This window comes from Schistocerca serialis, chromosome 10 (assembly GCF_023864345.2).
Source record: "Schistocerca serialis cubense isolate TAMUIC-IGC-003099 chromosome 10, iqSchSeri2.2, whole genome shotgun sequence".
Classification (NCBI taxonomy): Eukaryota; Metazoa; Arthropoda; class Insecta; order Orthoptera; family Acrididae; genus Schistocerca; species Schistocerca serialis.
The window spans coordinates 37,252,268-37,278,808 of NC_064647.1; the positions used below are offsets into that span (position 1 = coordinate 37,252,268).

The window sequence follows — 26,541 nt, forward strand, 5'->3', positions numbered from 1 at the left end:
CCATAAGAACAATGTTATTCTACCCCATTTTTACTGAGACATGCTTTAAGAAAATGCTCGCTTTTAAGGAATAAACACAAGTCTGCAAATTAAAATCCAGTTTTTGCCCAATTCCTATTATGTCCAAGTGAGTTTCTGATTAATTTCAGTTTCACACTGGCCGTACTTCATGTTGTGCGATGGCAGTGTATGGTAATCTAATTTTTCAGTCGACATATCTAGATCGAATTCCATTGTAGTACTACCGGAAAAAGCTTTGAATGAATTTAAAAGGAATTTCCATTTTGCCTACCATGATACTCTTCACGTGATCTGACTTCACAGTCAACATGTTACAAAGTGCGAACCGTGTTGTCATATAGCTGACTTTGTAAGCTTCATCCTTTTGTGGAGTTAAGGTATGCAAACCTACGAAGCTTTTGATAGAGCAAAAGCTGACAATCATCCACAATGTCCAAGACAATCTAAACAAAACTTCTGGACAAAGGGGGGAAAAAAGAAAACAGGGTATGATTTGGAACTGTCTTCATTGTTTTTTGAGAATGCCACACAATGAAGTTTTAAAATGCTGAAGCTAGCAGTTCCTCTGGTCGCAAAAGAAAGAATGTCAAATATTCAGCGATGTGGGAACTGTTCTTTTAACCCTCTAGCAGGTGTGCTGTTTACAAAGTACACCGCGTACCCGCTTGAACACATGTGAAGAATGGCTGGGTGTTATCAAGGCAAATATGTATGAGCAAAAACCACTGTTTTATGTTAATTAAATACCAATAAATGAACTTATATGAGCTAAAGCACTGTTTAGTAAAACAATAATGAAATGAACTTTCATTATATCACTCCGTTGCCATCGACACTTCGATATAGTGTTCGCAGGATACAGTGGCCAAAGTGCAGAGTCCAACTTTCATTAAAAGCGTTGGGCAAGTTCGTTCATTTGTTCACAGGAGGAGGTCAATCTTTCAGCCAGTCAACAATGACAGAACCGAGGCACACGCCCTGCAGTCTCTCTCTAACTATTTTACTGAAACTATTTGGTAAAAAGTCCTTTTTGCTTTCTTTGTTTCTTTATGTGTCAGGTTCACAATGGCATGCCCATCATTTCGTTAATGGTCATTGTTATATGTATGTGGAAGTAAGATACTAAGCAAAATTCGAAAAGTTTGTAATGAATAATAGTGGTCGCTATGATTTTGCATCTGGTGTGTATTACACAATATGTTGCAGCATATGAAATTTAGTTAACATACTGAATTTTCCTTTAGACTTGGCTGGAGGTCTACCTGTCACCTATTTTGAGAAAACTGACCTGACATCACACATATGTGATCGTGCTGCGCCAGTGAAAGCCAGAGTGAAATATCCACAACATTCCTCATATTTCATAAATGGTTTGATATATTGAAATGATATTTTTTCAAATAACAGCACGCATAGCTTAGAGCATTTGTCATTTGGTTATTACACAAAACTGACTTATCTACCATGTTATTACAGTAACAGACTTTTTCGACGAAAGACTAATTTTTAAGGGCCATCAATAGCAGGTGAAACAATAATTGCTATGGGTTTTGGAACAACGTAAGTGAAGACATCACACTTCTTTTGTACTGAAAATGTGATTTTTCATGAGCTACTGACCCTACTTTTCCTCTGTTCCTCACTTAAACTTAATAAACCACTTTTCAGAATTCTTTTGCAACTGCATCTCCACAACATGTTAGTGAGGTGAAATTATGTAGGTTTTACTCAAAATTCGCCACTTGTGATGCTTCTCTGGAAGTTACAAACTGTTAACAAGCCAGGTGAAAATAAACAACTCCATTTTTTCAAAATTCTTTTTAGATACTAACGAAGTCAGAGGTGACAGCAGATCTTTTTGAATGGCCACCATGGAAGTGTGGGAGTGGAGGGTGCCCACTAAATATTTACAGAACATGTGAGCATACACAAGTGCCCTGCCGTCTACGCATCTAGTGGCCGTGACATTCTGCACGCACTATACACAACAGTAATGACCCACTAAGGAGTCAACAGTGCAACTGCACCAGATCCCAGCCAACCACTTATGCAATTACTCATTTTCTCTAAGACACCTGCCTCGTTGTTGGATTGTGGTAATAGGTCATAATCTGAATAATTTTCTTGCATGTAATGTAAATTTCTCACTTAGCTCACCATTTATTTTATATTACTGCTACTCACTTGGATGTACGACAACACAGTTTATCACTGTTAGCTGAAGCAATAATGAAGGAACAGCTCTGGGCTCGTTATTGTGAAAAACGATGGAACAACGCAAAACAGTTTTATCTGTAGTTGGTACACTTCATACATCATACCTGCTCGAGGGTTAAAATGGTTTCAAGGAATGAGTAGTGGCATCATTCTTGTATGCTAAACTATTCTACAAGACAAAGCTCCCTGAAGATCAGAATTCAAAATTTTAATGTGTCAAATGGGTGGTTAGACTGTTTTAAGAAACAGTCACTATCTCTCATTTCAGAGTACGTGAAGGGAGTGCAGTTGTGAACACAAACTCTAAACCACTGCAAAAATACTACAGTGCTGTGATCAATGCGGGGTTATGAGACCGGAGACACTTAACACAGATGAACAAGCAGTTTTTATGCTATACTGTCTGCAAAAAACTTACACTGTTAAGAGGAAAAAATACCACGGAGGTAAGAAAGGAAGACAGAATGATTAAACTATTGTGTGTAAATAGCAATTGGAGCCTGAAGCTGCTGCCACTGATGATAGGGAAATTTAAAGCTCCCACATGTTTTAAGAAAATTAAGACACTTTCTTCTACTTACAAGTACAACAGCAATGCCTAGATGCAATCAAAGAAATCTCAACAAGATTTCTCCAGCATTTAGATGCCAAAATGCATGCAGCAACTAGGAATATATTACTTATAATTGACCGACATCCTGTACATCCAAATGAAATATTTCTGAGAAATATTAATGTTGACAATGCAGAAAAAGATAAATGCTACCTACCATTAAGTTAACACATTAAGTTGCAAAGAGATACAGCTAAAAGACACTTATACACAAGCTTTCAGCCACAGCCTTCGTTAGAAAAAGAAAGATAACATTCACTAACACAAGCAAGCACACCTTATGCACACATCTGCCAACTCCAGCATTTTTGACAAGAATCTCGTCGTGTGTGCACGAGATGTGCTTGATTGTGTGAATGACTGTGTGTGTGTGCGCGCGCGGGTGTGTGTGTGTGTGTGTGTGTGTGTGTGTGTGTGTGTGTGTGTGTGTGTGTGTGTGTTTTTCTCTCTCTTATGAAGGCTGTGACTGAAAGCTTATACATATGTGAACTACCCAACACATCTGCAGCCTTGGGCATTGGGCATAATACACTCCATTAAAGCCAAGTACAGGGGGCAGTCATCAAGAAATCAATTACATTACTCGAGAAGACAGAAATAATGATGCGTGATATTTTACAGGCCATGCACAAGTTTGTTGCTGTGTGAAATTGTGTTTCACTACACGCTGTTAAACTGTTTTGCAAAAGCTGATTGTAGGGCTATAGTTTGTGATAAAGACAACATTGTTCGACAAGAAGCATTGAAAAAAAAATCACAGATGTTTCTGTCATTACAGTGTGCTGGAAGGAGGAAACAACTCTTCTTGATTTAAAAAAAATATATTCTGTAAAAAGTGTGATATATATTTACATTCATAGCAAATTAATGGTAAGTTTGTGATTAACTAGTTCTTACATCATCTAAATATGCTTTAATTATGATTCTGGGTCACCCCTTCCACGTACCTAGGCAAAACCCACATTTAAGCAAAACCTCTACTTAAGGGAAAAATATTTGGGTCCCAACCGATTTGTGTGATTTGTTGAAGAGGAGTTTTAGTGTATATGTAGAAAGATATGTGAATCTCACCTTCCTCTGACCAGGTTTGAATCCATCAACCAAGGACGGAATAGATCTTTCATTGTCACAATTGCTGAAAAGTACAAGTTCTTTATTGACAAAGTCTGCATAATTGACACTGTGTGTGTTTTTCTCATAGAGATATTGTTCTGGTAGACCCATTTCCTTCCTCCTCTTCGAATCCTGCATCCACGATGTAAGCCATTCCTTCCGTTGCTCAACACACTTCTTACTAAAGGCCTGCAACACAAAAGGTATTTTTATTACATGAAAACAGACGCAAATATTATGAACTTTAAAAACACTACATATATGGACCAAAGAGGTGAGAAGAGTAATCAATAGCACGACAGAACAATTAATCTCCCTTCAACAACTAAAATGTTTATTACTGATGCACAGTAATCCAGCCACAGCCGACTGGAGTGGCCGTGTGGTTCTAGGCGCTACAGTCTGGAGCCGTGTGACCGCTACAGTCGCAGGTTCGAATCCTGCCTCGGGCATGGATGTGTGTGTGATGTCCTTAGGTTAGTTAGGTTTAAGTAGTTCTAAGTTCTAGGGGACTGATGACCACAGCAGGTAAGTCCCATAGTGCTCAGAGCCATTTGAACTATTTTTAATCCACCCACAACATCTGTTAACTGATGTGCTTTGTTCTTTTTGTTTTCAACAGCCTTCAATTTACTGTTTGCGTCATCTTAAATACAGTAGGGTGTAATATGGACACTTAACAACACATTTCCTACATTTTAATTTTTCTTTAGCATTACCATGACCTGTAACATTTCTTTTCACGAAGATTTTTGATAAAGTACATTGTATTCCTGTTCAAAGTCAGCCTTGGAACAAAGTGGAAAATGCAGACAAGTAAAGTTATTTATAATGTAATGTAGCATTAGAGTGATAAGCAAGATTTACATTCTCGATGTGTTGGGTCATGGTTGCCTTTATTATAGGTTCACAGGGTTTGGAAGGTTGGAAGTCTGCTGAGTGGTTACTTGGCCCGGAGTGTTTTTGGTGAGAAAGAGGGCAGAAATTGTCATGTGGAACATTGAGAAGAAATGTTTATGTCTGGCATCAAGTCATACCAACCTAAGACTGCACATCTAGCACAGACTGGCATTATTTTACACAGAAATAACAAATTGTGAAAGCCCATTAAACATACAGCCATCTTCAAAAGCAGTGTTTGTTTGTATAGATAACTGAAATTTATTTAAATCTGTTTTAACAGTACAATGAGCAAAATGAAGGTTGCTGCTAGTCATTACTGTTGAGAAGACTGTCGACAGAAGATATTCCAAATCGTGCCAACATGTCATGGAAAGAACTAGACAAGAGGCCTTGTTGCTAAAAAATAAAAATGATTGTTGCATATTTCATTAAGAATTCCAAAACAAAATGTGCCATTAGATTAAACTTCATTACCAATAGTTCGTAAAATTTATGGTCTACATTTTTCATGTAGTGACTGCTTCTTTCAGAATAACAAGGGGGCTCTAATTCTAACAATGATTCCAAAAAGGTAGTACCATAACACTAATAATAACCAAACGAACACTATTGTAAGTCATGTTCTGCAGTAACTTTAATCAGTGGCTGCAAGTAAAATGACTAGAAAGACAGGATATAATATATTCCTGTGGAAGAAAATGTGAATTCTACAATGTAGATTTGCATGCTGGAGCACGAGCTCAATTAGCTAAGGACCTAGGACTTTCTGCTTCTACCTTGAACATGATTGTGAGAAATCGTGTCAGACATCAAAGCCAATGCAAGAGTCTGGTTCCATGACATTGAGCCATCAGCTATCAGCATATGATTGTTTGGATAAACTCATTGGAGCAGTTTGTTTACATGACAGTGTTGGGAATTCCACTTGATGGCAACATCCTGAGAGAAGAAGTGCTTCAGTTTGCTGCAAAACTAAGGACCACCACCTTCACAGCATCAAATGGTCAGCTTGGTCAGTTCAAAACTTTTAACACTGTTTGCAAACCAGCTCTGTACTGAAAGTGTAAGTGTTGATAGAGGAAATGTGGACCAATGGAAAAAAAGGAACTGTAATCTCTAAGGATTATAATCGAAAACACTGACAAAACTGGTCTTTTTATAACATATTGCAAATTAAGATCTTACGTTTGAAAGGTGAGAAATGCCACAGTGGGAAACTGCAAAAAGCAGAGGATAACCATTTCAGTTATGGTCAGTGCTGATGGATCCTAGAAAGTACCTCCTTTAGTAACTTTGTTCCAACAGCAATGCACAGATGACCAGTTCCATATTCACACCCACCATTCAGGCACTGTATGCTAAAATGGGAGCAAAAAATAAGAAAATATTGTAGCTACTTGACAGACATCCAGCACACACTGACAACCTGCAGCTCAGAAGTGTTATGTTAGTGCTCCTGCCTCCTAATTGTACAAGTGAGCTTCAACCATTAGATGAGGGAATCTTACATTCATTTAAATGCATATACAGAAAAATGCTTGTCCAGAATGCCAAATTTATGCACAATTATGGAATGGAAACAAATTCCATGACCCTATCACTTTTGGATGCTATGCATTATGAAGTCAGAAACGTATGGATTTGAGCCCACAAATTTTTCTGTGATAGGCATACCCTCTACATTTCAAGAATATGTCAGTGTTGATGTTTCAGTCATCGCTTCAGAGGTGCCAACAGTAGATAGCATCAGTACCAATCATTTTGAAGGAGGGAAGAAAGGTGAGTGGTGAAGAGGAAGAGTAAAATGATGACCAAAACCCAGTTGTGCCAAGAAGTAGAGACGCTATGGAAGCTATTAACATTTTGGGGCAGTAAACTGCTGTTAGACAGAAACAAATGCAACTACTTCAGATTCTTTTTATTAAATAGGCAAAACTTATATTGTTTTACTTTCATATTTTAAACAACAAAGAGAATTACAGTAATTTTAATTTATTCATTTTCACTTGTTTGGTTTCCTATGCTTTCTAGGATTTTAAACTTTCTTTCATTTTACACTCTCAAGTCAGTCCACTGGAAAGTGTAAAAAGGGTTTTTTATTGTAAATGGTTTGAAAGAGAATCTAAGCAGCTAGCTTCATTAGATTGCTTGTGGATGGTACTGTTTACATTCATTAAATTCTTCAGAAAAGCGAAACAAATTACAAAATGACTTAGACAAGATGTCTCCATGGTGTGGTAACTGACAATGAGAAACTTAGGTCCTTCACAGAAGCACTAAAAAACTGGAATTTCAATTATATAATAAATCACACACACTTAAAGGTTGTCAATTCAGTTAAATATCCAGAATTCTCTCTTATGTTTTATTGCTGCAGGATTATTCTGCAATAATGGGCTAAAGTAAAACTCTTTGTTAGAATATCAATTCTTATCAGACAAAATTTAAAAATTAACTGAAAACCAAAACGATGAAAAATTCCATAATTCTGAAAAATTTTCAAATTTTTCCCAGGTGAAAAAATTCTCCCCATTTTTCCCAGATTTCCTGGGATGTGTACACCTCGAAACATACAAGATTAAATTGCACTTCCTCTGGATATTTCTCCCCCAAAGCCAAATTGTGACACCATACTATTGACAAAGGACATCAAGAAAGTTCAAAGTTAGCAAGCTTGTGTTTTATTATCAATAAAGGAAAGATTACTATGGAGACAATGAGGAAAATGGTTTTCAGAAACTACTACTAGGTCACAAATTTTTGTTGCCTTGCTTAAATTATTCAATAAAGCAACATGTTTCGAAGTACAAACCACTTCTTCGTGCTATAATAGCAACACAAAAAGCACTTCATAAAAAACAGTAAAGTGGTTTTTTACACAGTTCACGTTCTGTGGCCATCTTTTGAAATATTCAGTCCCACTCTCACCGACTACTGTAGCTCCTTCGGTCTTGTTAAGCACTGTTTATAAACTCGCAAAGGGCATTGAAAACACTTTACATAGACTGTGGTTAACAAAATCCAAGGAGCCAAAGCAATGGATGTAAATGACCACCACTAGAAGACAGCCATTCTGTATAAACAGCAATAGTGACAGTGCGTGCCACAACTGTAAAGAACAACTTTAACATCTAGGTGTATTTTGTTAAGCATTATCATTATTGCCATTGCAGCCAGAGGAGGACGTTTGTAGCTACAAACAAATTGATTTATTGATCTATTTAAGTATGTCAACAAAATTTTGTTAGTTGTAGCAGCCTCTGTGAAACTTTTTTGTAGTTTTGAAACAGTAATGTCTGGTTAACAGTAAATACAGCTTTATATTACAGATAGTGAGTATCCTACCAATATGTAGCAACCATTTGCCGTATACTATTTCGAGTATGATGAGTATAATTCTGAACCAATAGAACTACTTCCATGATATGTTAGGTCAGATGCATAAACAGTATTATTAACAGCAATTCCATATATTCGTTGTTTTACATTTACAACGAAAATCGGCTTTAAGGAAGAAAGAGGTTAGCACCCTCTATATCTATAGCGGAATAGCCAAATTGCAATAACCATGCATCTGACCGCTGTTTGACACCATCTATGAACTATTTAGTAAATATGACGAACAATATACTTATTAGGTTTTAATAAAGGGAGATATATATATATATAATGGAGGAAACATTCCACGTGGGAAAAATTATATATAAAAACAAAGATGAGGTGACTTACCAAACAAAAGCGCTGGCAGGTCGATAGACACACAAACAAACACAAACATACACACAAAATTCAAGCTTTCGCAACAAACTGTTGCCTCATCAGGAAAGAGGGAAGGAGAGGGGAAGACGAAAGAAAGTGGGTTTTAAGGGAGAGGGTAAGGAGTCATTCCAATCCCGAGAGCGGAAAGACTTACCTTAGGGGGAAAAAAGGACAGGTATACACTCGCACACACGCACATATCCATCCACACATACAGACACAAGCAGACATATTTAAAGACCTTTAAATATGTCTGCTTGTGTCTGTATGTGTGGATGGATATGTGCGTGTGTGCGAGTGTATACCTGTCCTTTTTTCCCCGTAAGGTAAGTCTTTCCGCTCTCGGGATTGGAATGACTCCTTACCCTCTCCCTTAAAACCCACTTCCTTTCGTCTTCCCCTCTCCTTCCCTCTTTCCTGATGAGGCAACAGTTTGTTGCGAAAGCTTGAATTTTGTGTGTATGTTTGTGTGTCTATCGACCTGCCAGCGCTTTGGTTCGGTAAGTCACCTCATCTTTGTTTAAAACATTTTACCCACCTGACATAATTTAAATGTTTTAATAACATTTAAAGGAGTGAACACGGAAATTTTATTATTTGACGATAAAGGGAAATAAGTCTGACGACAATGTAAGAATTTTACTTATGTTGCATTTCATGTCATTAAATTTGAAGTGGTCTATTTCCATTGAGGTTTATATGTAGTTCACATAGATGGCACCATATAACCAACCGATGTGTTCTCCACACAGCCTGCCTTCCGCAAAAATTAGTATTCCATGAACTGTGTATAAAGCCAGACCAACAGGCATTACATGCATTGACCAAAAACAAGGGTAGTGGTATGTAATATACAAACCACACAAGTTAAACCATTAATTGCAACTTTTTATGACATCTAACTATGTACCTGTTGTATTCTTAACATTGAGAATGGCTAGTTGCTTGTCAAAATCTAGATCTGCTAATAAATATTCCAAAGGGCAACTGGTAGCTGAAATCTATTATTTACACTTCTATAGAATGCTGTTCAAGGGGAAGACAAATATATTTAAACAACTGCTCTAGCAGGCAGGATTATTCATGGTGATGAAACAGTGTCATGTATTTCAGTGACACAGAAGTTGTGCAATATCACAGAATTCTACTGCCTACATCTACTATTATTCTGCAAATCACCATGAAGTACATAGCACTGGGTACATCCCATTGTACCAGTTACTGGTGTCTTTCGGTTACACTCATATATGGAGCACGGGAAGAAAGAATGACTGAATGCCTGAATGCCTCTGCCCAAGCAGTCATCATTCTAATCCTATCCTCACAATCCCTATGTGACCAATATGTAGAGTTTTTTATATTCCTAGAGTCATCATTTAAAGACAGTTCTTTACACTTTGTTAACAGACTTTCTCAGAACAGTTTACATCTAACTTCAAGTCTTCCAATCTAGTTCCTTCCATATCTCAAGACACTTTCCCCATGGATAAAACAAACCTGTGACCATTCTTGCTGCCCTTCTCTCTGTATGTTCAATACCCCCTGTTAGTCCCATCTAGTACGGGTCCCACACCCTTCAGAAATATTCCAGGATGAGTTGCAAGAGTGACTTTAAGCATCTCCTTTGCAGACTGATTCCATTTCCCCAATATTCTACCAATAAAGTGATATCTACCACCTTCATTACCAATGACTGAGCCTATGTGATCATCCCATTTCATATTCCTACCAAGTGTTACACCCAAGTATTTATATGTTTTGGCCGATTCCAACAGTTAATGTTATAGTTATAATATACTACATGTGTTTTGTAAAGTGCACAGTTTTACATTTCTGAACATTTAAAGCAAGTTGCCAATATTTGCACCACTATTAAATTTTATCTGACAATGTTTATGCAGCTTCTTTCAGAAAGTGCTTCATTATAGATAACTGATGATCTGTAAAAAGTCTGAGGTTACTATCTGCTGCAAGGTCATTAATATTGAACATGTACAGCAAGGGTCTTCCTGGTGCACACCAGAGTTTATTTTTGCATCTGACAATGACTCTCCATCCAAGATAACAAGCTGTGTCCTTCCTACCAAAATGTCATCAATCCATTCACAAATTTCACTCAATACCCCGCATGGTCATACTTTTGACAAGAGACATAGGTGTGATACTGAGTCAGCGATTTTCAGAAACCGAGAAATACTGCATCTACCTGACTGCCTTGATTCAAAGCCTTCAGTACGATACTTCATTATGTTGGAGCTCGGAATACGTTCTAAGATTCTACAACAAATCTGTCGGTGATATTGGATGGTAGTTTTGTGAATCACTTCTACTACCATTCTTGTAGAAGTGTGTGACCTGTGCCTTTTTCTAAGAACTGGGCACGGCTTTTGTTCGAGCCACCTACAATAAACTGTAGTTAGAAGAGAGGCTAACTCAGCTGCACATACAGCATAGAATCTGATAGGGATTCTATCGGGCCCTGGAGCTTCATCCAGTTTTAATGATTTCAGCTGTTTCTCAACACGACTGATGCTAATACTTATTTCATTCAGTTTGTCAGTGGTACAAGGATTAAATTGTGGCAGTTCTCCTGAGTTTTCTTTAGTAAAGGAACATTTGAAAATGGAGTTAAACATTTGAGTTTTTGCTTTGCTACCCTCAATTTTTCATGTCTCATTTGCTAGGGACTCTACACTAACAGCCTTTACACACAATGAGAATTTCTTTGGTGTTCTGTTAAAGATTATTTGACAATATTATGCTCTTTTAGTTATTGAAGGCATCACACAGTGCTCTCTTGACAGTGAAACACGTTTCATTCAGCATCTCTCTTTCTGTAGTCCTACTCCGTTTGACACCTATTATACAGCAATCTGTTTCTTTAGAAGTTCTTTTAAGGTGACTATACCATGGAGCATCCCTCCCATTATGAACTGTTCTACTGAGTACATACCCATTCACTGCAGGGTCCACTAGTCTTAAACTTTAGCGCCATATTTCCTCTACATGCTCCTGCCCTGAACTGAAAGTTTTAAGTTCCTATGACACTGCCAATTCCTTGCCCGGTTTACTGAACATAAATATCTTTCTGCTTGTTTTAGTTGTCCTTTGCACTTTGGTAATCATCGTCACCACCACCACCACATCGTGGTCACTGATACCCTTTTCATTGTGGACATGCTCACAGAGATCAGGTCTGTTTGTTGCCCTTAGATCCAATATATTTCCATCATGACTGCAGTTGCTTTGTATCTTTTCTAGGCAGTTTTCTGATTAGGCATTTAGTAATGTTTCACAGCATATCTTATCATGCCTAACACTAATAAAACTGTAATTTTCTCAATATTGGATGATTAAAGTCTCCAACAATTACAGTAAGTTAACTGAATTACAAACTAGTGAACTGAGGTTCTCTCTCATGTTTTTAGTAACAACAGATGAGTTGTCAGGGATAAAAGGATCCCATTATTTTATGCCCACCCGTGATATTGTATGTTGCACAAACAATCTCACATGCAGCTTCAATTTCTGTCTTGGTGGAGTTGTGTTTGTCTACTGTGACAAATACACCAGCTCCATTACCCATTTGTCTATCCTTTCAATACGCACTTAAATTTCCCCAAAAAACTTACTTACGAATTTAAGGTAACCACCTTTCTGTACCTAGTATATGACATATGATACTGTATTTTATCAATTTTATTACAATAATATTTTTGTGTAATGCGAACTATAAAATGTTTCTGTTTGTACATCACAGATTTGGCAAGTGCCGAAGGCTACTATGCACAGTGCAAGTTTAGTACAACACCAGATGTGACACCCAGCTGGCCTCTGGCCACCTACCACAAGAAGAAATTATGCCACATCCCTAAGATGATTTTGATCTGATACTGAACTAAAGGAATTTATGTTCAATGTTAAATGTGTGTCTCAAAATTTATTCAGTCTCTTCTTGGCCACTCTAGAATCAAGTTCATTTTTATGCATTGGGTAAAACTTATGTGGCCAAACATCTTATGTCATAGGGGAAATAAATGTTGAAGTGTTTTATGAAAAACAATATTCTTCAAACGATGTATACCACCTTACATACACAAAAAACATTATTTCATTTGTGCCTATTAGGGACTTTTAACCAACTGGTTACAGCCAGTTTAATTTTGAGAAGTGATAGAAGCCAAAGCTGTATCTTTGGCTTTATTATACCTCAAGGCAAGTATTAACAAAAAAAGTGCGTGTTTTGAGAAAAGGAAAGCAGTCTAAACTGTTTGCTGTAAAAAGTTTTAACTCAGATTTCCTAGGAAATAATCCTGCTGTCTCTCTAGTGTTGGAAAATATTAATTTTAAGTACAACTGCTGGTAAAGAAACCAATGACTCATTCATTTTGTAGAGCACCTGTTTAAACAGTATCACTGACTGTGTGACTAATTATGTCTACAGGAAACAATTTTCCTTTATTTTCCATATCCTTCCTCAATTCAGAAATTTCAGATATTCACAAAATGATGTAAATGCATTCAAATTAAATTTTGATGAACTGTTGGATAATGACAGGGCAGAACAGTCATAACATTATAAACTACACCGAAGTGCCCAACTGGTATAGGCACGCATATTCAAACACAGAGAGACAACCAGGCAGAAGACAGCACTGTGGTTGGCAATGCCTATATAATACATGTGTGGTGCAGTTGTTAGATTGGTTACTGCTGCTACAGTGGCAGGGTATCAAGATTTAAGGAGTTTGAATGTGGTGTTCTAGACGGCACACAAGAGATAGGACACAGCATCTCCAACATAGCGATGAAGCAGGGGGATTTACCCGTACGACCATTTCACGAGTGTACTGTTAATATCAGGAATCTGGTAAAACATCAGCTTTCAGACGTCACTGTGCCTGCAAAAAGATCCTGCAAGAATGGGACCAATGACTACTGAAGAGAATCATTCAGTGTGACAGGAGTGCAACCCTTCTGCAAATTGCTGCAGATTTCAACACTAGGCCATCAACAAGTGACAGCATTCGAACCATTTAACGAAACATCGTTATGGGCTTTTGGAGCCGAAGGCCCACTTGTGTACCCTTGACTCCATGGCACGAAGCTTTACACCTCATCTCGGCCTGTCAACACCAACACATTGGACTGCTGATGACAGAAAATATGTTGCCTGGCCGGACGAGTCTCGTTTCAAATTTTATCGAGTAGATGAATGTGGTTGGTTGGTTGGTTGTTTGAGGTTAAAGGGACCAAACAGCAAGGTCATCATTCCCTTGTTTCAAATAGACTCCATTCTGCTAACGGGACATCTCAGAAAATTCAGAACAATAAAACGGAAAAAGGGAAAAACGTAAAAGGGCAGTCACGTTGTCATTAGTAAAAACAAATGAGGGAAGTCGGCAAGAGAACGAACCCAACACTATGCTGAAGCAGCATAGGCAAGACCACCTGTGACTTAAAAGGTACAACTGCTATAATGCAGAAAGTACGCATGGGAATAGAAAGACTAACCAAGCCTTAAAAAGAAGGGGTAAAAACAGAGTAAAAGGGGAAGAAAAGAGGATTCCGGTCAGGGAGGTGAATCGGGAATCTCTGAACACTGCCTACAGTGGGAGACACCCAAACACTCACCGCCCTGCCCCAACACCAGAGAGAGATTAAAAACTTTAAAACTGAGAATAAAAACCACTCTCCCGGAGGAAACCGAGAACCAGAGAGACCATCCGGGAATCGTCAGCCAATATCAAAGGTAAAGTGTGGGGGAGTCTGTACTTAGCACGCAGAGCCAAAAGAAGGGGGCATTCAACCAAAATGTGGGCCACTGACTGGAAGGCTCCACAACCACATAGCAGGGGTGGCTCATCACACAAAAGAAAACCATGGGTCAGCCTGGTATGGCCAATGCGGAGACACGACAGTGTGGTCGAGTCCTTGAGGGAGAGGCAAAAGGAAGAACGCCATGGGCCTGGTGTCACCTTAATTGCACGAAGTTTATTAGACAGTGGAGTAGCCTCCCAAGAATTGGCCCATGACTGTGCGAAGTGGGATTTGATGTGAAGCCGTAAATCCGCTGCAGGAGGGGTTACAGAAAACGGGGGTAAGTAACTGCTCCCCCAGCCAAACGATCAGCGAGCTCATTACCCGGGATACCCACATGGCCCGGGACCCATAGAAAGTCAATGGAACAAGCAGCACGGTGAAGATCAGCGAGATGGTCATGGATGGCAGAGACCAAGGGATGGCGCGAAAAACACCAGTCAATAGCAAGAAGGCCACTCATCGAGTCCGTACATAACAAAACGCGGTTGTGTTGGGATTGTTTAATAAAGGTAAGGGCCCGGGAAATTGCCATCAATTCCGCAGTAAACACCCCACATGTAGGTGGCAGCAGATGATTTTCCATTCCAACAAAGGACGTGAAGGCATACCCAACATGATCAGCAGATTTAGAGCCATCAGTGTAAAAAACAACAGCATCCCAAAACTCCCATAAAATTTGGCGGAAAAAGGAACGGAATACCACCGGGGGGGATGGAATCTTTTGGACCGCGGCAGAGATCCATCCGAATTTGAGGCCGAGGAACTAACCAAGGAGGGGTGGAGGGGAGGGAGCGAGGAAGACAGGACAAAGAAGGAAGCTGAAAATCACGGTAAAGAGACGCAAGGCGCAGCCCAACTGGTAAACCCGCCCGAGGGCGGGAGTCGGGTGGGCGACGTCCATGGTCTGGGAACAGGATAGAATAGGAAGGGTGAGTGGGAGAAGAAAGGATAGTGAGGGCATAAGACACCAGAAACTGGGACCGCCGAACAGAAAGGGGGGGGGGGGGGGGGGGGGAGATCCCAGCTTCAACCAGGAGACTATCATCAGGGTTAGTAGGGAAGGCACCGGTGGCTAAACGGATACCACGATGGTGGACTGGATCCAGCACATGCAGTGTGGAAGGAGCAGCTGAACCATAAACTTGACAACCATAGTCCAAACGTGACAGAACTAGAGCACGATAAAGACGGAGGAGGAGGGAACGGTCCGCACCCCAAGAGGAGTGGGCAAGGAAGCGAAGGACATTGAGTTTACAGAAACATCCTACCTTCAGGAGTCTGATATGGGGCAGCCAAGTGAGCTTGTTGTCGAAAAGAAGACCCAGGAAACGAAACTGTGGAACCACAGGCAATCTTTGTGCAGTGAGATAGAGCTCTGGATCAGGGTGGACCGTAGTAAAGCGACAGAAGTGGACCACCCGCGATTTTAAAGGAGAGAATTGAAACCCGTGTGAGAGGGTCCATGCATAGGCACGCCGTATAGCCACCTGGAGCTGCCGTTCTGCAGATGGCATCGAGGAGGAACTAACCCAAATGCAGAAATCATCCACATACAGGGCAGGGGCGACCAAGGGACCGACAGAGGCCACAAGTCCATCGATAGCAATGAGGAAAAGAAGGACACTCAAGACAGAACCCTGTGGGATGCCCGTCTCCTGGGTCCGTGGAGAACTAAAAGCAGTACCAACTAGAACTCCGAATGACCGATGGATCAGGAACTGACGGATAAAAAAATCGGGAGTGGGCCCCAAAGACCCCACTGATGAAGGGTTAGTAAGATGTGATGGCGCCAGGCCGTGTCATAGGTCTTGCGAAGGTAAAAAAACACTGCAACCAAATGGCGGCGCTGGGAAAAGGCCTGCCAAACTGCGGATTCCACGCGAAGTAAATGATCGATTGGAGATCGTCCCTCTCGAAAGCCACACTGGTAAGGGGACAATAGATCCCAAGTGAGCCGACGGGCTACCATCCGTTCAAGTAACTTACAAACAACATTGGTCAAACTAATTGGACGATAGCTGTCAACAGATAGGGGGTTCTTACCAGGCTTAAGGACAGGAACCACAATGCTATCCCTCCACTGAGAAGGGAAGTCACCCTGGAGCCAGATACGGTTAAACACCCGAAGAAGATGTTGCCGTTGTGGAGCACTGAGATGTTGAAGCAGTTGGTTATGAATGGAATCTGGGCCAGGGGCCGTATCATGAGAAGAAGATAGAGCAGAAAGAAATTCCCATTCAGTAAAAGGTTCGTTGTAAGATTCTGACTCACAAGTGGTGAAACATAAGATGAGAGCTTCAGCCTGCTGTTTTTGATGAAGGAAAGCAGCTGGATAGGAGGCTGACACTGATGCCACTGCAAAATGGGTTGCAAGATGTTCTGCGAGAACTAAAGGGTCCGTACAAATGCCATCTGGGAGGTGAAGGCCTGGGAGGGTGGACTGCCGATGGCAACCTCGGAGAGAGCGAAGTGTAGCCCATATCCGTGACAGAGGGACAGTGGAACCAAGGGAAGAAACGAATCGTTCCCAACATATCCGCTTGCTCTGTTTGATTAAATAACGGGCTTTAGCGCGAAGGCGCTTAAAGGTAGTAAGCCTGGGTGCCTCTTAAAGTGTTGTAAAGCTCGACGGCGATCACGGATGGCAATGGCAATGGCCGTACTCCACCACGGGACTTGCCGGCGGCGAAATGGTCCAGATGAGCGCGGGACAGCAAGGTTAGCAGCGCGAACAATAGCGTCAGACACGTCACGTAGGACGTCATCAATACAACCCGACAAAGAGGGAGAAAATTCGACCTGTGCAGTGTATAGAGGCCAATCGGCGCGGTGGAAAGACCAACGAGGTAACCTGTCCATCGGGGAGCGGGAAGGGAGCGTGATAATCAACGGGAAATGGTCACTATCACAAAGGTCGTCGTGTGGCGACCAGTGTAATGAAGGGAGGAGAGAGGGAGAAGAAAGAGAAAGATCAATGGCAGAAAAGGTACCATGACCGGCACTGAAATGAGTTGGGGAGCCACCATTAAGAAGGCACAGGTCGCAGTCTGCAATAAATTGGTCTATAAGAAGGCCTCGTCTAGATGGAAAGGCACTGCCCCACAAAGGATGATGAGCATTAAAATCCCCAAGGAGGAGGAAGGGAGGAGGAAATTGCTGAAGAAGGGTGGTTAAGGCAGCAGGTGTAAGAGTCCTGTCAGGAGGGAGATAAAGATTGCAAACTGTGACTGCAGAGTCTAAGTGGACCCTAACAGCAACCGCTTCCAATGTAGTTTGGAGAGGAATCCACGTGCTAGCAATGTCTGTACGGACCAACGTACAAACGCCACCAGAAGCCCGCAAGGGTCCGACCCGATTTCGACAGAAAACACGGAACCCACGGAGGGTCGGTGAGTGAGCATCAGTAAAATGAGATTCCTGGAGAACCACACAAGCTGCAGAGTAGGACGAAACAAGAGATTTCAATTCCGGAAGGTGACGATAGTAGCCATTACAATTCCATTGGAAAACCACAGAACGATGGTTTAAATGAGGGCTGAACACGCTAAATCCAGTCATACCGCCAGGTCCCCACCCGTCACCGACAAGGAGGGGGCGACATCCATGAACGACAGGTCAGAATCCGGTTGTGAAGTCGGGGAAGGGACCTCCGGTGACACCAGAGGCTCTTTGTCCCGGGACTTATGTTTCTTCTTCTTTTCAGGCTGAGATCGAGGAGGACTGTGTGGCATAAAGGAGCCAGCTGCAGCAAGATCAGGAACAGAAAGAGACCGGGCGACCTGGGGGCCGATAGACAGCGGCTCTCGCGGTCGCCGCGCGGCAGCAGACCTTTCACCTGGAAGGTGCCGGGAAGGGGCATCCCGTGAGAGGCGCCCTTGACCGGCAGACACCGAAGGAGTGGGACACTTCTCCGGCTGGGAAAGGGGAGCAGCGCCCAGAAGAGAAGGTGTGGGAGCCGCAGGGGAGGGGGGGAGGAGAGGGGTCCGGGATGGGGGTAAGGAAGGGGGAGGAAGGGATGAAGATGTAACCAAGGCGTAACTAGATGTCATGGACACAGGGTGCAATCGTGCATATTTCTTACGGGCCTCTGTGTAGCTTAAACGATCAAGGGACTTATACTCCCGTATCTTTTTTTCTTTCTTATGTACTGGGCAATCTGGTGAACGTGGAGAATGACTACCATGACAATTTACACATACAGGAGGGGGAACACAGGGACTCCCCTCATGGAGTGGACGTCCACAGTCACCACAGAGAGGGTCCTGGGAACAGCGAGAAGACATGTGGCCAAAACGCAAGCACTTAAAACACCGCATAGGAGGTGGGATGTACGGCTTCACATCACAGCGATAGACCATAATCTTAACTTTCTCAGGAAGGGTAACCCCTTCAAAGGCCAGGATAAAGGCACCAGTATCAATACGATTATCTTTAGGACCCTTCTGAACATGCCGAACAAAGTGAACACCCCGCCGTCCGAGATTGTCCCGAAGTTCCTCATTAGTTTAAAGGATGAGGTCCCTGTGAAAAATCACACCTTGTACCATATTTAGAGACTGGTGAGGGGTAATGGACACAGGAATTGTGCCAAGATGGGTACAGGCACGAAGGGCCACAGATTGGGCAGCTGAAGCAGTTTTTATCAGCAACGAACCAGACCGTATCTTGCTCAGGGAGTCCACTTCGCCGAACTTATCTTCAATGTGTTCCACAAAGAAAGAATAAAGGTTTGACACTGGTGAAAGTATCTCCATCAGTCCTGGTGCAAACTAGATAACGGGGGGAAAGGTTTTGCCCCTAGACGACGGGCCTGACCCTCTTCCCAGGGGGTAGCCATGGAAGGGAAGGCCGAAGGGGCAAGAGAAGCAGCACTCAAGGAATCAGTTCCACGCAGAGACGGCCGCAGAAGAACGGCTAGAGTTTTGGACCCGTATGCGTTTCATTTGCATAGTGTCCGCCCTGATACCACCCACTCCGATCGGGGCTCTCCTCATGGGCGCCACCCAGCCACAGCAAGGGCCGTCTGGCACGGCGGCCATTGGCGGGAGTTCCGATGCTCCAGATGATGAGCAACCACTCCAAGGCATGCATGAGGTGGTCACAGCTCAGGTATCAGAAGTGTGATCCCTGTGTGTTCAGGGGGCTCAACCAAAAGGGTACATAGCGACCCCACCACACGGGCTGGCTACCGTGCTGGCTATGCACCCTAGCATCAGACAACGATGTAAAAGAAAAGGTGGAATGTACTAGGAGGGCGCACGTCGGAGACAGTAGGTAAGGTGCTCTTCCCCAAATGGCTCACACTACGGAAGAGAAATTTTGGAATGGAGGTCAAACCCCAGAGGGGGACCAAGGAATGCCAAAAGGAGGAGATGATTACACAACAAAGCCGGAGTGTAAAACCAATAGAACCAGGAGGATAGCGGGGGGCCAACATAAGCAAGGACACCAATAGAGGGAGAGGAGAGGGCGAGGGGAAAGGAGCATGGAGGGGAGAGGAGGGGAAGGGAAAGGAAATGCAGCCTGGGAGAGAAAGAAGGCTGCAATGGCTCGGGGCCCCGAGCTCGCCACGCACGTATCCACAAAAGAGTTGTGGACCCCCTGGGGGGTAGATGAATGTGTACGGGTATGGAGACAACCTAACGAATCTATGGACCTGCATGTCAGCAGGGGACTGTTCAAGCTGGTAGAGGCTCTGTAATAGTGTGGGGTATGTGCAGTTGGAGTGATATGGCACTGCTGATATGTCTAGGTACGACTGATAAGTGACATGTGCATTAGTATCGTGTCTAATCACCTGCATCCATTCACATTCATTGTGTTTTCCGACACACTTGGGCAATTAAAGCAGGATAATGTGACACCATATGTCCAGAATTGCTACAGAATGGCTCCAGGAACACATTTCCACATTTAAACACTTCCGCTGGCTACAAAACTGCCCAGACATGAACATTGAGCATATCTGGGATGCCTTTCAATGTGCTGTTCAGAAGAGATCTCCACCCTCTCTTACTCTTACTGACTTATGGACAACCCTGCATATTCAGGTGGTGTCAACTCCTTACTTCAGACATTAGTCGAGTCCATGCCACATGTTGCAGCACTTCTGCATGCTTGAGGGTGCCCTACACAATGTTAGGTGGCAGGTTTACAAGTTTCTTTGGTTTTTCAGTATATATTATTTCATAACCAAAAAGGGACCCATTTCACCATATTTCATAGTAATAAATGTTTATTTTGTTTCAAAAGACACTTTAAACAACATCCCTGTCAAAAGATGCAGGATGTGCTGTATCTTCATCCACAGTAGTGCAACTCTGAAGGTTGATTAATACTATTAAACAGAAACACTGGGATCATAGGTGACACTAACATGGATAGGTTACAGTAAGAGCACTAATGCTAGATCTGTCTGGATTCTGTTTTAATCCAGTTTCTGAGCCTTATCTTTACAAAAAAAAAAAAAAAAATATTAACATATGAATATTTACCATATTGATGCACTGATCATCATTGGGACCCCCATACTTAAATGTTATCCTATGTCGTCTCATGTCCATGAAATACTCCTTTGCCTCTTTGGATGTGGAGGTGCCCAAACCTGAAATTGTGTTTAAATGAAAGAAGAGACGTATGTTTAACAATTTACTTCATGTTGAGAATATTCATTACACAGAATGGCACTCCTGTTCTTTGAGTGTTCATTTGGAGTACAGAAATAGCTATATTAAAAAAATACCTTTGTAGTACTTTATCTTGTAGGTATGCCAATTATCTCTTGAAGTTTTCCATTCATCGAACTCTGGCAGTGAGTAAAATGAGAACTCTTGGTTGCCTTTTGAAGCTTTCACAATAGGTGTTATAAATTCCTCCAAAAATGGGAGCTGGAGGAGAGATGGCCAATTGTGGTGAATGAAATTGATCAGCAAACCTTTGATGTGTGATCCATCCTGAAATTAGAAGTTAAAGTTTGTCAAGCAATTGTTTGCATATGAAAGACAGCATGAACCAACACACTGAGTGTCCATCTCCACCAGACTCATACATGGAGGGACAAAACTGTACTGCTCATTTACAAGCCCACTGCTGCAGTTAGTACTCAATATTCCACATAACATTACAAGTTTAGACAACAGGTGTTCTCTTTACACTCCTGAGCTATACTTTCGCACTGCCGCATTGTTTCTCTACAGTTCCAGATGCTTTTAGTTTGATAGTAACCATCTGGCTTCCTTCTTTAATGAGGCATTAAAAATACTGTCTATTGCAAGATCACTATCACTTGCACTGTCCTCTTCAATAACCTTTTCTTCCCCATATCGACTGTTTTTTCTATTTATTCTATTTTTTATACTTATTTACTCTATTCCATTAAAATAGTTTTTGCAAATAAAACTGCAAACCTCCCTCTATGTTGCCCGTTCAAAAAATAATTTTCTTTTAACAAAGTAACAAAGTTTAGTGATATGGTGTATCTAACAACTTCCCAAGTAAGCTTGTTATTTCACATTGTCTTACTCTCGAAGCTGTGTTGAACGGTGGCACAATTGTCGTGATAAATTTGGCAAAGTCCAATTCAAGAGAGCAACCATTCAATGTGAAATTTTGCGTCTTGCTGGAAAAAATACTTTCAGAAACACCTAACTTCAGGAGCAGTCTCGAAGAGTGTTGCCAGCACGTGGCCGGTCACACTTCACAAGACGCTGCATGCAGCTTGCGAAATAGGCAACAAAACAAGCATGTGGCGTGCAAGAAAGAATTGATGGCCACTGGCCTCTACCACTCACTTCGCCGAAATGACAAAGTAATTTTACTTAGAGTACAAGAAGATTATGTACTCAGTTGTTCATTTACAGAAGGGAAGAGACTAAAGTTTATTTACCTGGTCCTGATCTGTCATTATCATCATCTTTCCATATCTCAGTGTCTTTAGATCATTCACCGATTCATATTTCTTCTTGTACTGAAGGCCAACAATGCGAATTATATTATTTATTTCTGCATTTTCCATAATCTGTCAGAACAGAACATTGAACAACAGTTACACATTTCTGTAATGTAATCAGTACAGTGAAACCAGGTGGGTAGGGATATTTGATAGAGGAGATGTACTTACTTACAGAATAACAGCTATTAAATTTCAAAACCTAAACTGAAAGTGTAGAAAGCATTCAGATATATAGCATGGACAATCATATTCTCAGAGTGAACACATATCCTGTTTGGTCACAATAAGTGCATGCTGTACATACACGAAAGCAGATATGACACGCAGAAATATTGGCAGCATTCGGTGACAAATCAATCATCTTCCACCTAGTGAATTTTCTCCACTACTCGTAGCACCAGAAAAAATCAACTTATTGTGGCCAAACTACATATGAACATTACTGAGAACCTAATTTAATACAAACTAGTTTGAGCAAGTTTCATTAAACTAAATGGATAATAGTTTGGACATGCTAATCCTTAACCTCCTATCCTACACCGCAGCTATCTCCCTTCACCATCTTTCCACAGTTGCTGTCCCATTACCGCCAGACTCCTTGTTCGCCACTGTGGATGTGACGTCCTTTTACAACATCCCCATGCCCATTGGCTTGCAGCCATGTAACAATACATTCCCAGCATCCACCTGACACCAAACCCCCCACCCCCTCTTGCCTAATTCTCCTATCCAACCACATCCCGACAATTATTTCACTTTTGAAGGCCAAATCTACAAACAAATCCATGGTATCATGGGTACTTGTGTGACAGCACCCTATTCCGACTTATTTATGAGCCACCAAGAGCAATCATTTCTATCACATCAAATCCTAAAATCTCTTGCCTGGTTCGGATTCATTGAAGACATTTTTATGATGCAGACTCATGGCATGGACAACCTTTTTTCTTTCCTCCATAACCTCAACAGCTATTCTCAAATCCACTTACCTCTTCCATCTCAACTAAAGTCCCCTTATTAGATGTCAATCTCTGCCTGTCAGATTGTTCCATAGATACGTCTGTCCCTATCAAGCACACCAAGCCACCAATAGTACTTCCGCTTTGACAGTAGTAACCCATTTCATCCACAAAAACGCCCACGCACACGCGCACGGGTTGGAGTGCTTTTAAGTGATGTTCTGACATGAAGCCATGGAAACAGAGGGGGAAATCTTGATGGACGAACTAAAACCAGCACATCTCTTATTACTCATTATCATTAATAATGCGCTTTTGTAAACTATCTACATCCTAAAATGTACTTACATTTAAATAAAGAACTTGTTACCTGAAAAACTTTCTAAGGTAATAACTGGACAATGTACCACAAAAGTTAACCAAGTTTTCCAACTAGTTGTGGTGGGACTAGTTTTCTGTCAACTACATTAATGACTTTTTATGAACCAAGCAATAAACTGATAGCAGCACAAGCGGAAGAAATAATGAATGCTAAGTAATGAGTTGACTTCTACAATGAACAGTGGCTGAACAACAGTTGACTCCAACAAGCATACAGGTTAAGTAAAATTTCAAGAGTTAACATCAAGAATGCCAACAGCACGAATCTTCTAAACATCACATTTGTCTACCATTCTGGAAGTGTACACTCCATTCATGCTAGAAGTAAACGTTACTTTCAGTGCAAATGTTTAACAGCAACATCAGACAACATGCAAGGCAGCCTGGCCTCACCTGCTTGTGAGAAGCTTCGCGGACGTTCAGCAGCTTGCCTCTCAGTGGGAAGACGCCATATTTATCTCTGCCAATTACACCGAGGCCAGACACAGCCAATGACTTGGCTGAATCTCCCTCAGTAAGAATAAGAGTGCAATCCAGAGAATTTTGTGTTCCTGCATGGTTTGCATCTTCCAGCTTTGGTATGCCTACGATTGAAATAAACACATTAGTAGTATCAATGGTTTTACGGGTATCTGTGACACGATGGATTATCTCTGCATTGGGAATGCGCTGCACAAACAAACAGCTTTAGATGGCCTAACAATACAAAGCATCAGAGGCGGGAGGAGGAGGTAACTGGGAAAAGGAGCAGATGTGCAGACTATGCAACCGGTCCTCCCCTAAACTACCCATCCATTAAGACAGCTGTTATCTGGTGCACTTTTGGCAGCGGCAGAAGAATTTTGGAGTCTTATCACACACAAACCACTTGCCCCCTCTTATTTGGAAGACTAGTTTGAATGAAGTCCTCTTAGATTGGCATACATATGAGGTATGGTTCCATTGATGATATGACTAACTTCCTTCCCTATCCTCACCTAATCCTGTCTTACTTTGTATGTCTATATGTATATATATCATTCTGTAATTTGTCTGACATACTGTTTGTGCTGAATGTTCTAAGGATGCATGAATAAATAAATAAATAGTAAGGTAATATGTACCTTTCCCAGCAATCATCAATTATCGACAGCATGTTAATTTTAAACTGCTGGTTGTCATGGTGGTAATGGTGGTGGTGCACCTTGCCAGAGTTGTGCCACAAGGATTTTCGTGCACCCACATATGCTAGTTATGAGAATTTGCTGTTTCTAGTCTTTGCTATTCTCAATCTCACTTCATATATAAAGAAGACATCAGATACAAACAATGTATAGACAATTTGGCAAGAACCTTTTGACAATTTTTGTAGCAATAAGCAGGCAATGGGAAGCACCCTCTGCCATACACTTCACTGTGGTCTGCAGAGTACATGTAGGAAAGACTTCACACAGCTCGAGGATTAAACAGAACTCATGAAGTGCCCAAAAATAACTGCAGTACAACAATAAGTGAAACTTCCTGGCAGATAAAACTGTGTGCCGGGACAAGACTAACTCGGGACCTTTGCCTTTCGTGGGAAAATGTCCCAGGTTAGAGTCTCTGTCCAGCACACAGTTTTTATCAGCCAGGAAGTTTCATTCAATAAACCTGGAAAAAAACCAATTTTATCCAGTTCCAGACAACCCACAAAAACCCAAAAGAAATAGTTATCACACAGAATGATCAGATGATAAAGCAAGTGTACTTATCAAAATTCCTAGGCGTATACGTGTACAGTAAGCTGAACTGGGAACATCACGTTCTACAATCACTAAAACGGCTGACGTCGGCAACATTTGCTTTACGAATTTTGTCACGCTTCAATGACATTACCATCTCAAAGTCAGCTTACTTTGGCTATTTTCATCTTCTGGGGCAATACACCTGCCACAGAGAAAATCCTCACAGCACAAAAAAGAGCAATAAGAATCACTTGTGGTGTACCCCCACGAACCTCATGTCGAAATCTTTTTAAATGACGTGAAATACTGACAGCAACATCTCAGTACATATATTCACTGATGTGCTTCATAATAAATAACCCCACTCTGTATTAAACGAATTGCCTACATCATGAACATAACACCAGAAGAAAAGAGGATTTCCACTGTGAGTTAAAGAACTTGACACTTATTCAAAAAGGGGTAAAGTACGATGGAACGAAAATTTTCAATTCCCTACCCAACAGCATCAAAAGTATAAGGAGTAGTACATCAGTATTTAAACGTAGCTTGAAAAATTATTTACTTGAGACCTCACTTTATTCATAGAGGAATTCTTTCAGAGAAATAAGTAAAACCCAGATTGGAAAGAAGTTTTTAAATTTTTTGACACTGTTTACTGTTAAACTAATGCAATAATGCCCTAATGTAAAAATTCCTGTTTTTCTCATTTCCATTTTTGGGTCACTTTTAAACCCGAAGTGGGAAGTTTTGATTACTGTTCAAGGTTAAAATAGATGCAATAATGCCCTAAATATGAAACTGCTATCTTCACATTTATGTTGACTAGTTTTTAAGCTAATAAGTATGACTTTTGTGCACTGTTATTAATACTATAACAATGTCTTTATTCTATGTATTTATTATGTACATTGACACGTTCCACATCTGAGTGACTTGCTCACATGTACAGATCTATGGAACAAGTATATAAATAAATAAAATATCAGTGAACATTCCACTGTAGGGCGAAAATGATTCTGACAGCAATAAGCACTACATACTACAACTCTGTGTTGTGCACTGGTGGCTAGATCTTTAACAGGCCACAAAATGAAA

General features: G+C 41.2%; 1 protein-coding gene across 1 annotated transcript in view; it reads right to left on the minus strand.

Moving 5' to 3' along the window:
* LOC126425234 (DNA topoisomerase 2-like) overlaps positions 1 to 26,541 on the minus strand; it is a 154,221-nt gene that overhangs the window by 101,473 nt on the left and 26,207 nt on the right. Inside the window, exons 9-13 of the mRNA XM_050088193.1 lie at positions 24,134 to 24,324; positions 22,335 to 22,466; positions 21,192 to 21,402; positions 20,944 to 21,053; positions 3,923 to 4,153 (exon numbers count right to left, since the gene is read on the minus strand). Coding sequence (XP_049944150.1) covers positions 3,923 to 4,153; positions 20,944 to 21,053; positions 21,192 to 21,402; positions 22,335 to 22,466; positions 24,134 to 24,324 — 875 coding nt within the window. The remainder of the gene's footprint in view (positions 1 to 3,922; positions 4,154 to 20,943; positions 21,054 to 21,191; positions 21,403 to 22,334; positions 22,467 to 24,133; positions 24,325 to 26,541) is intronic.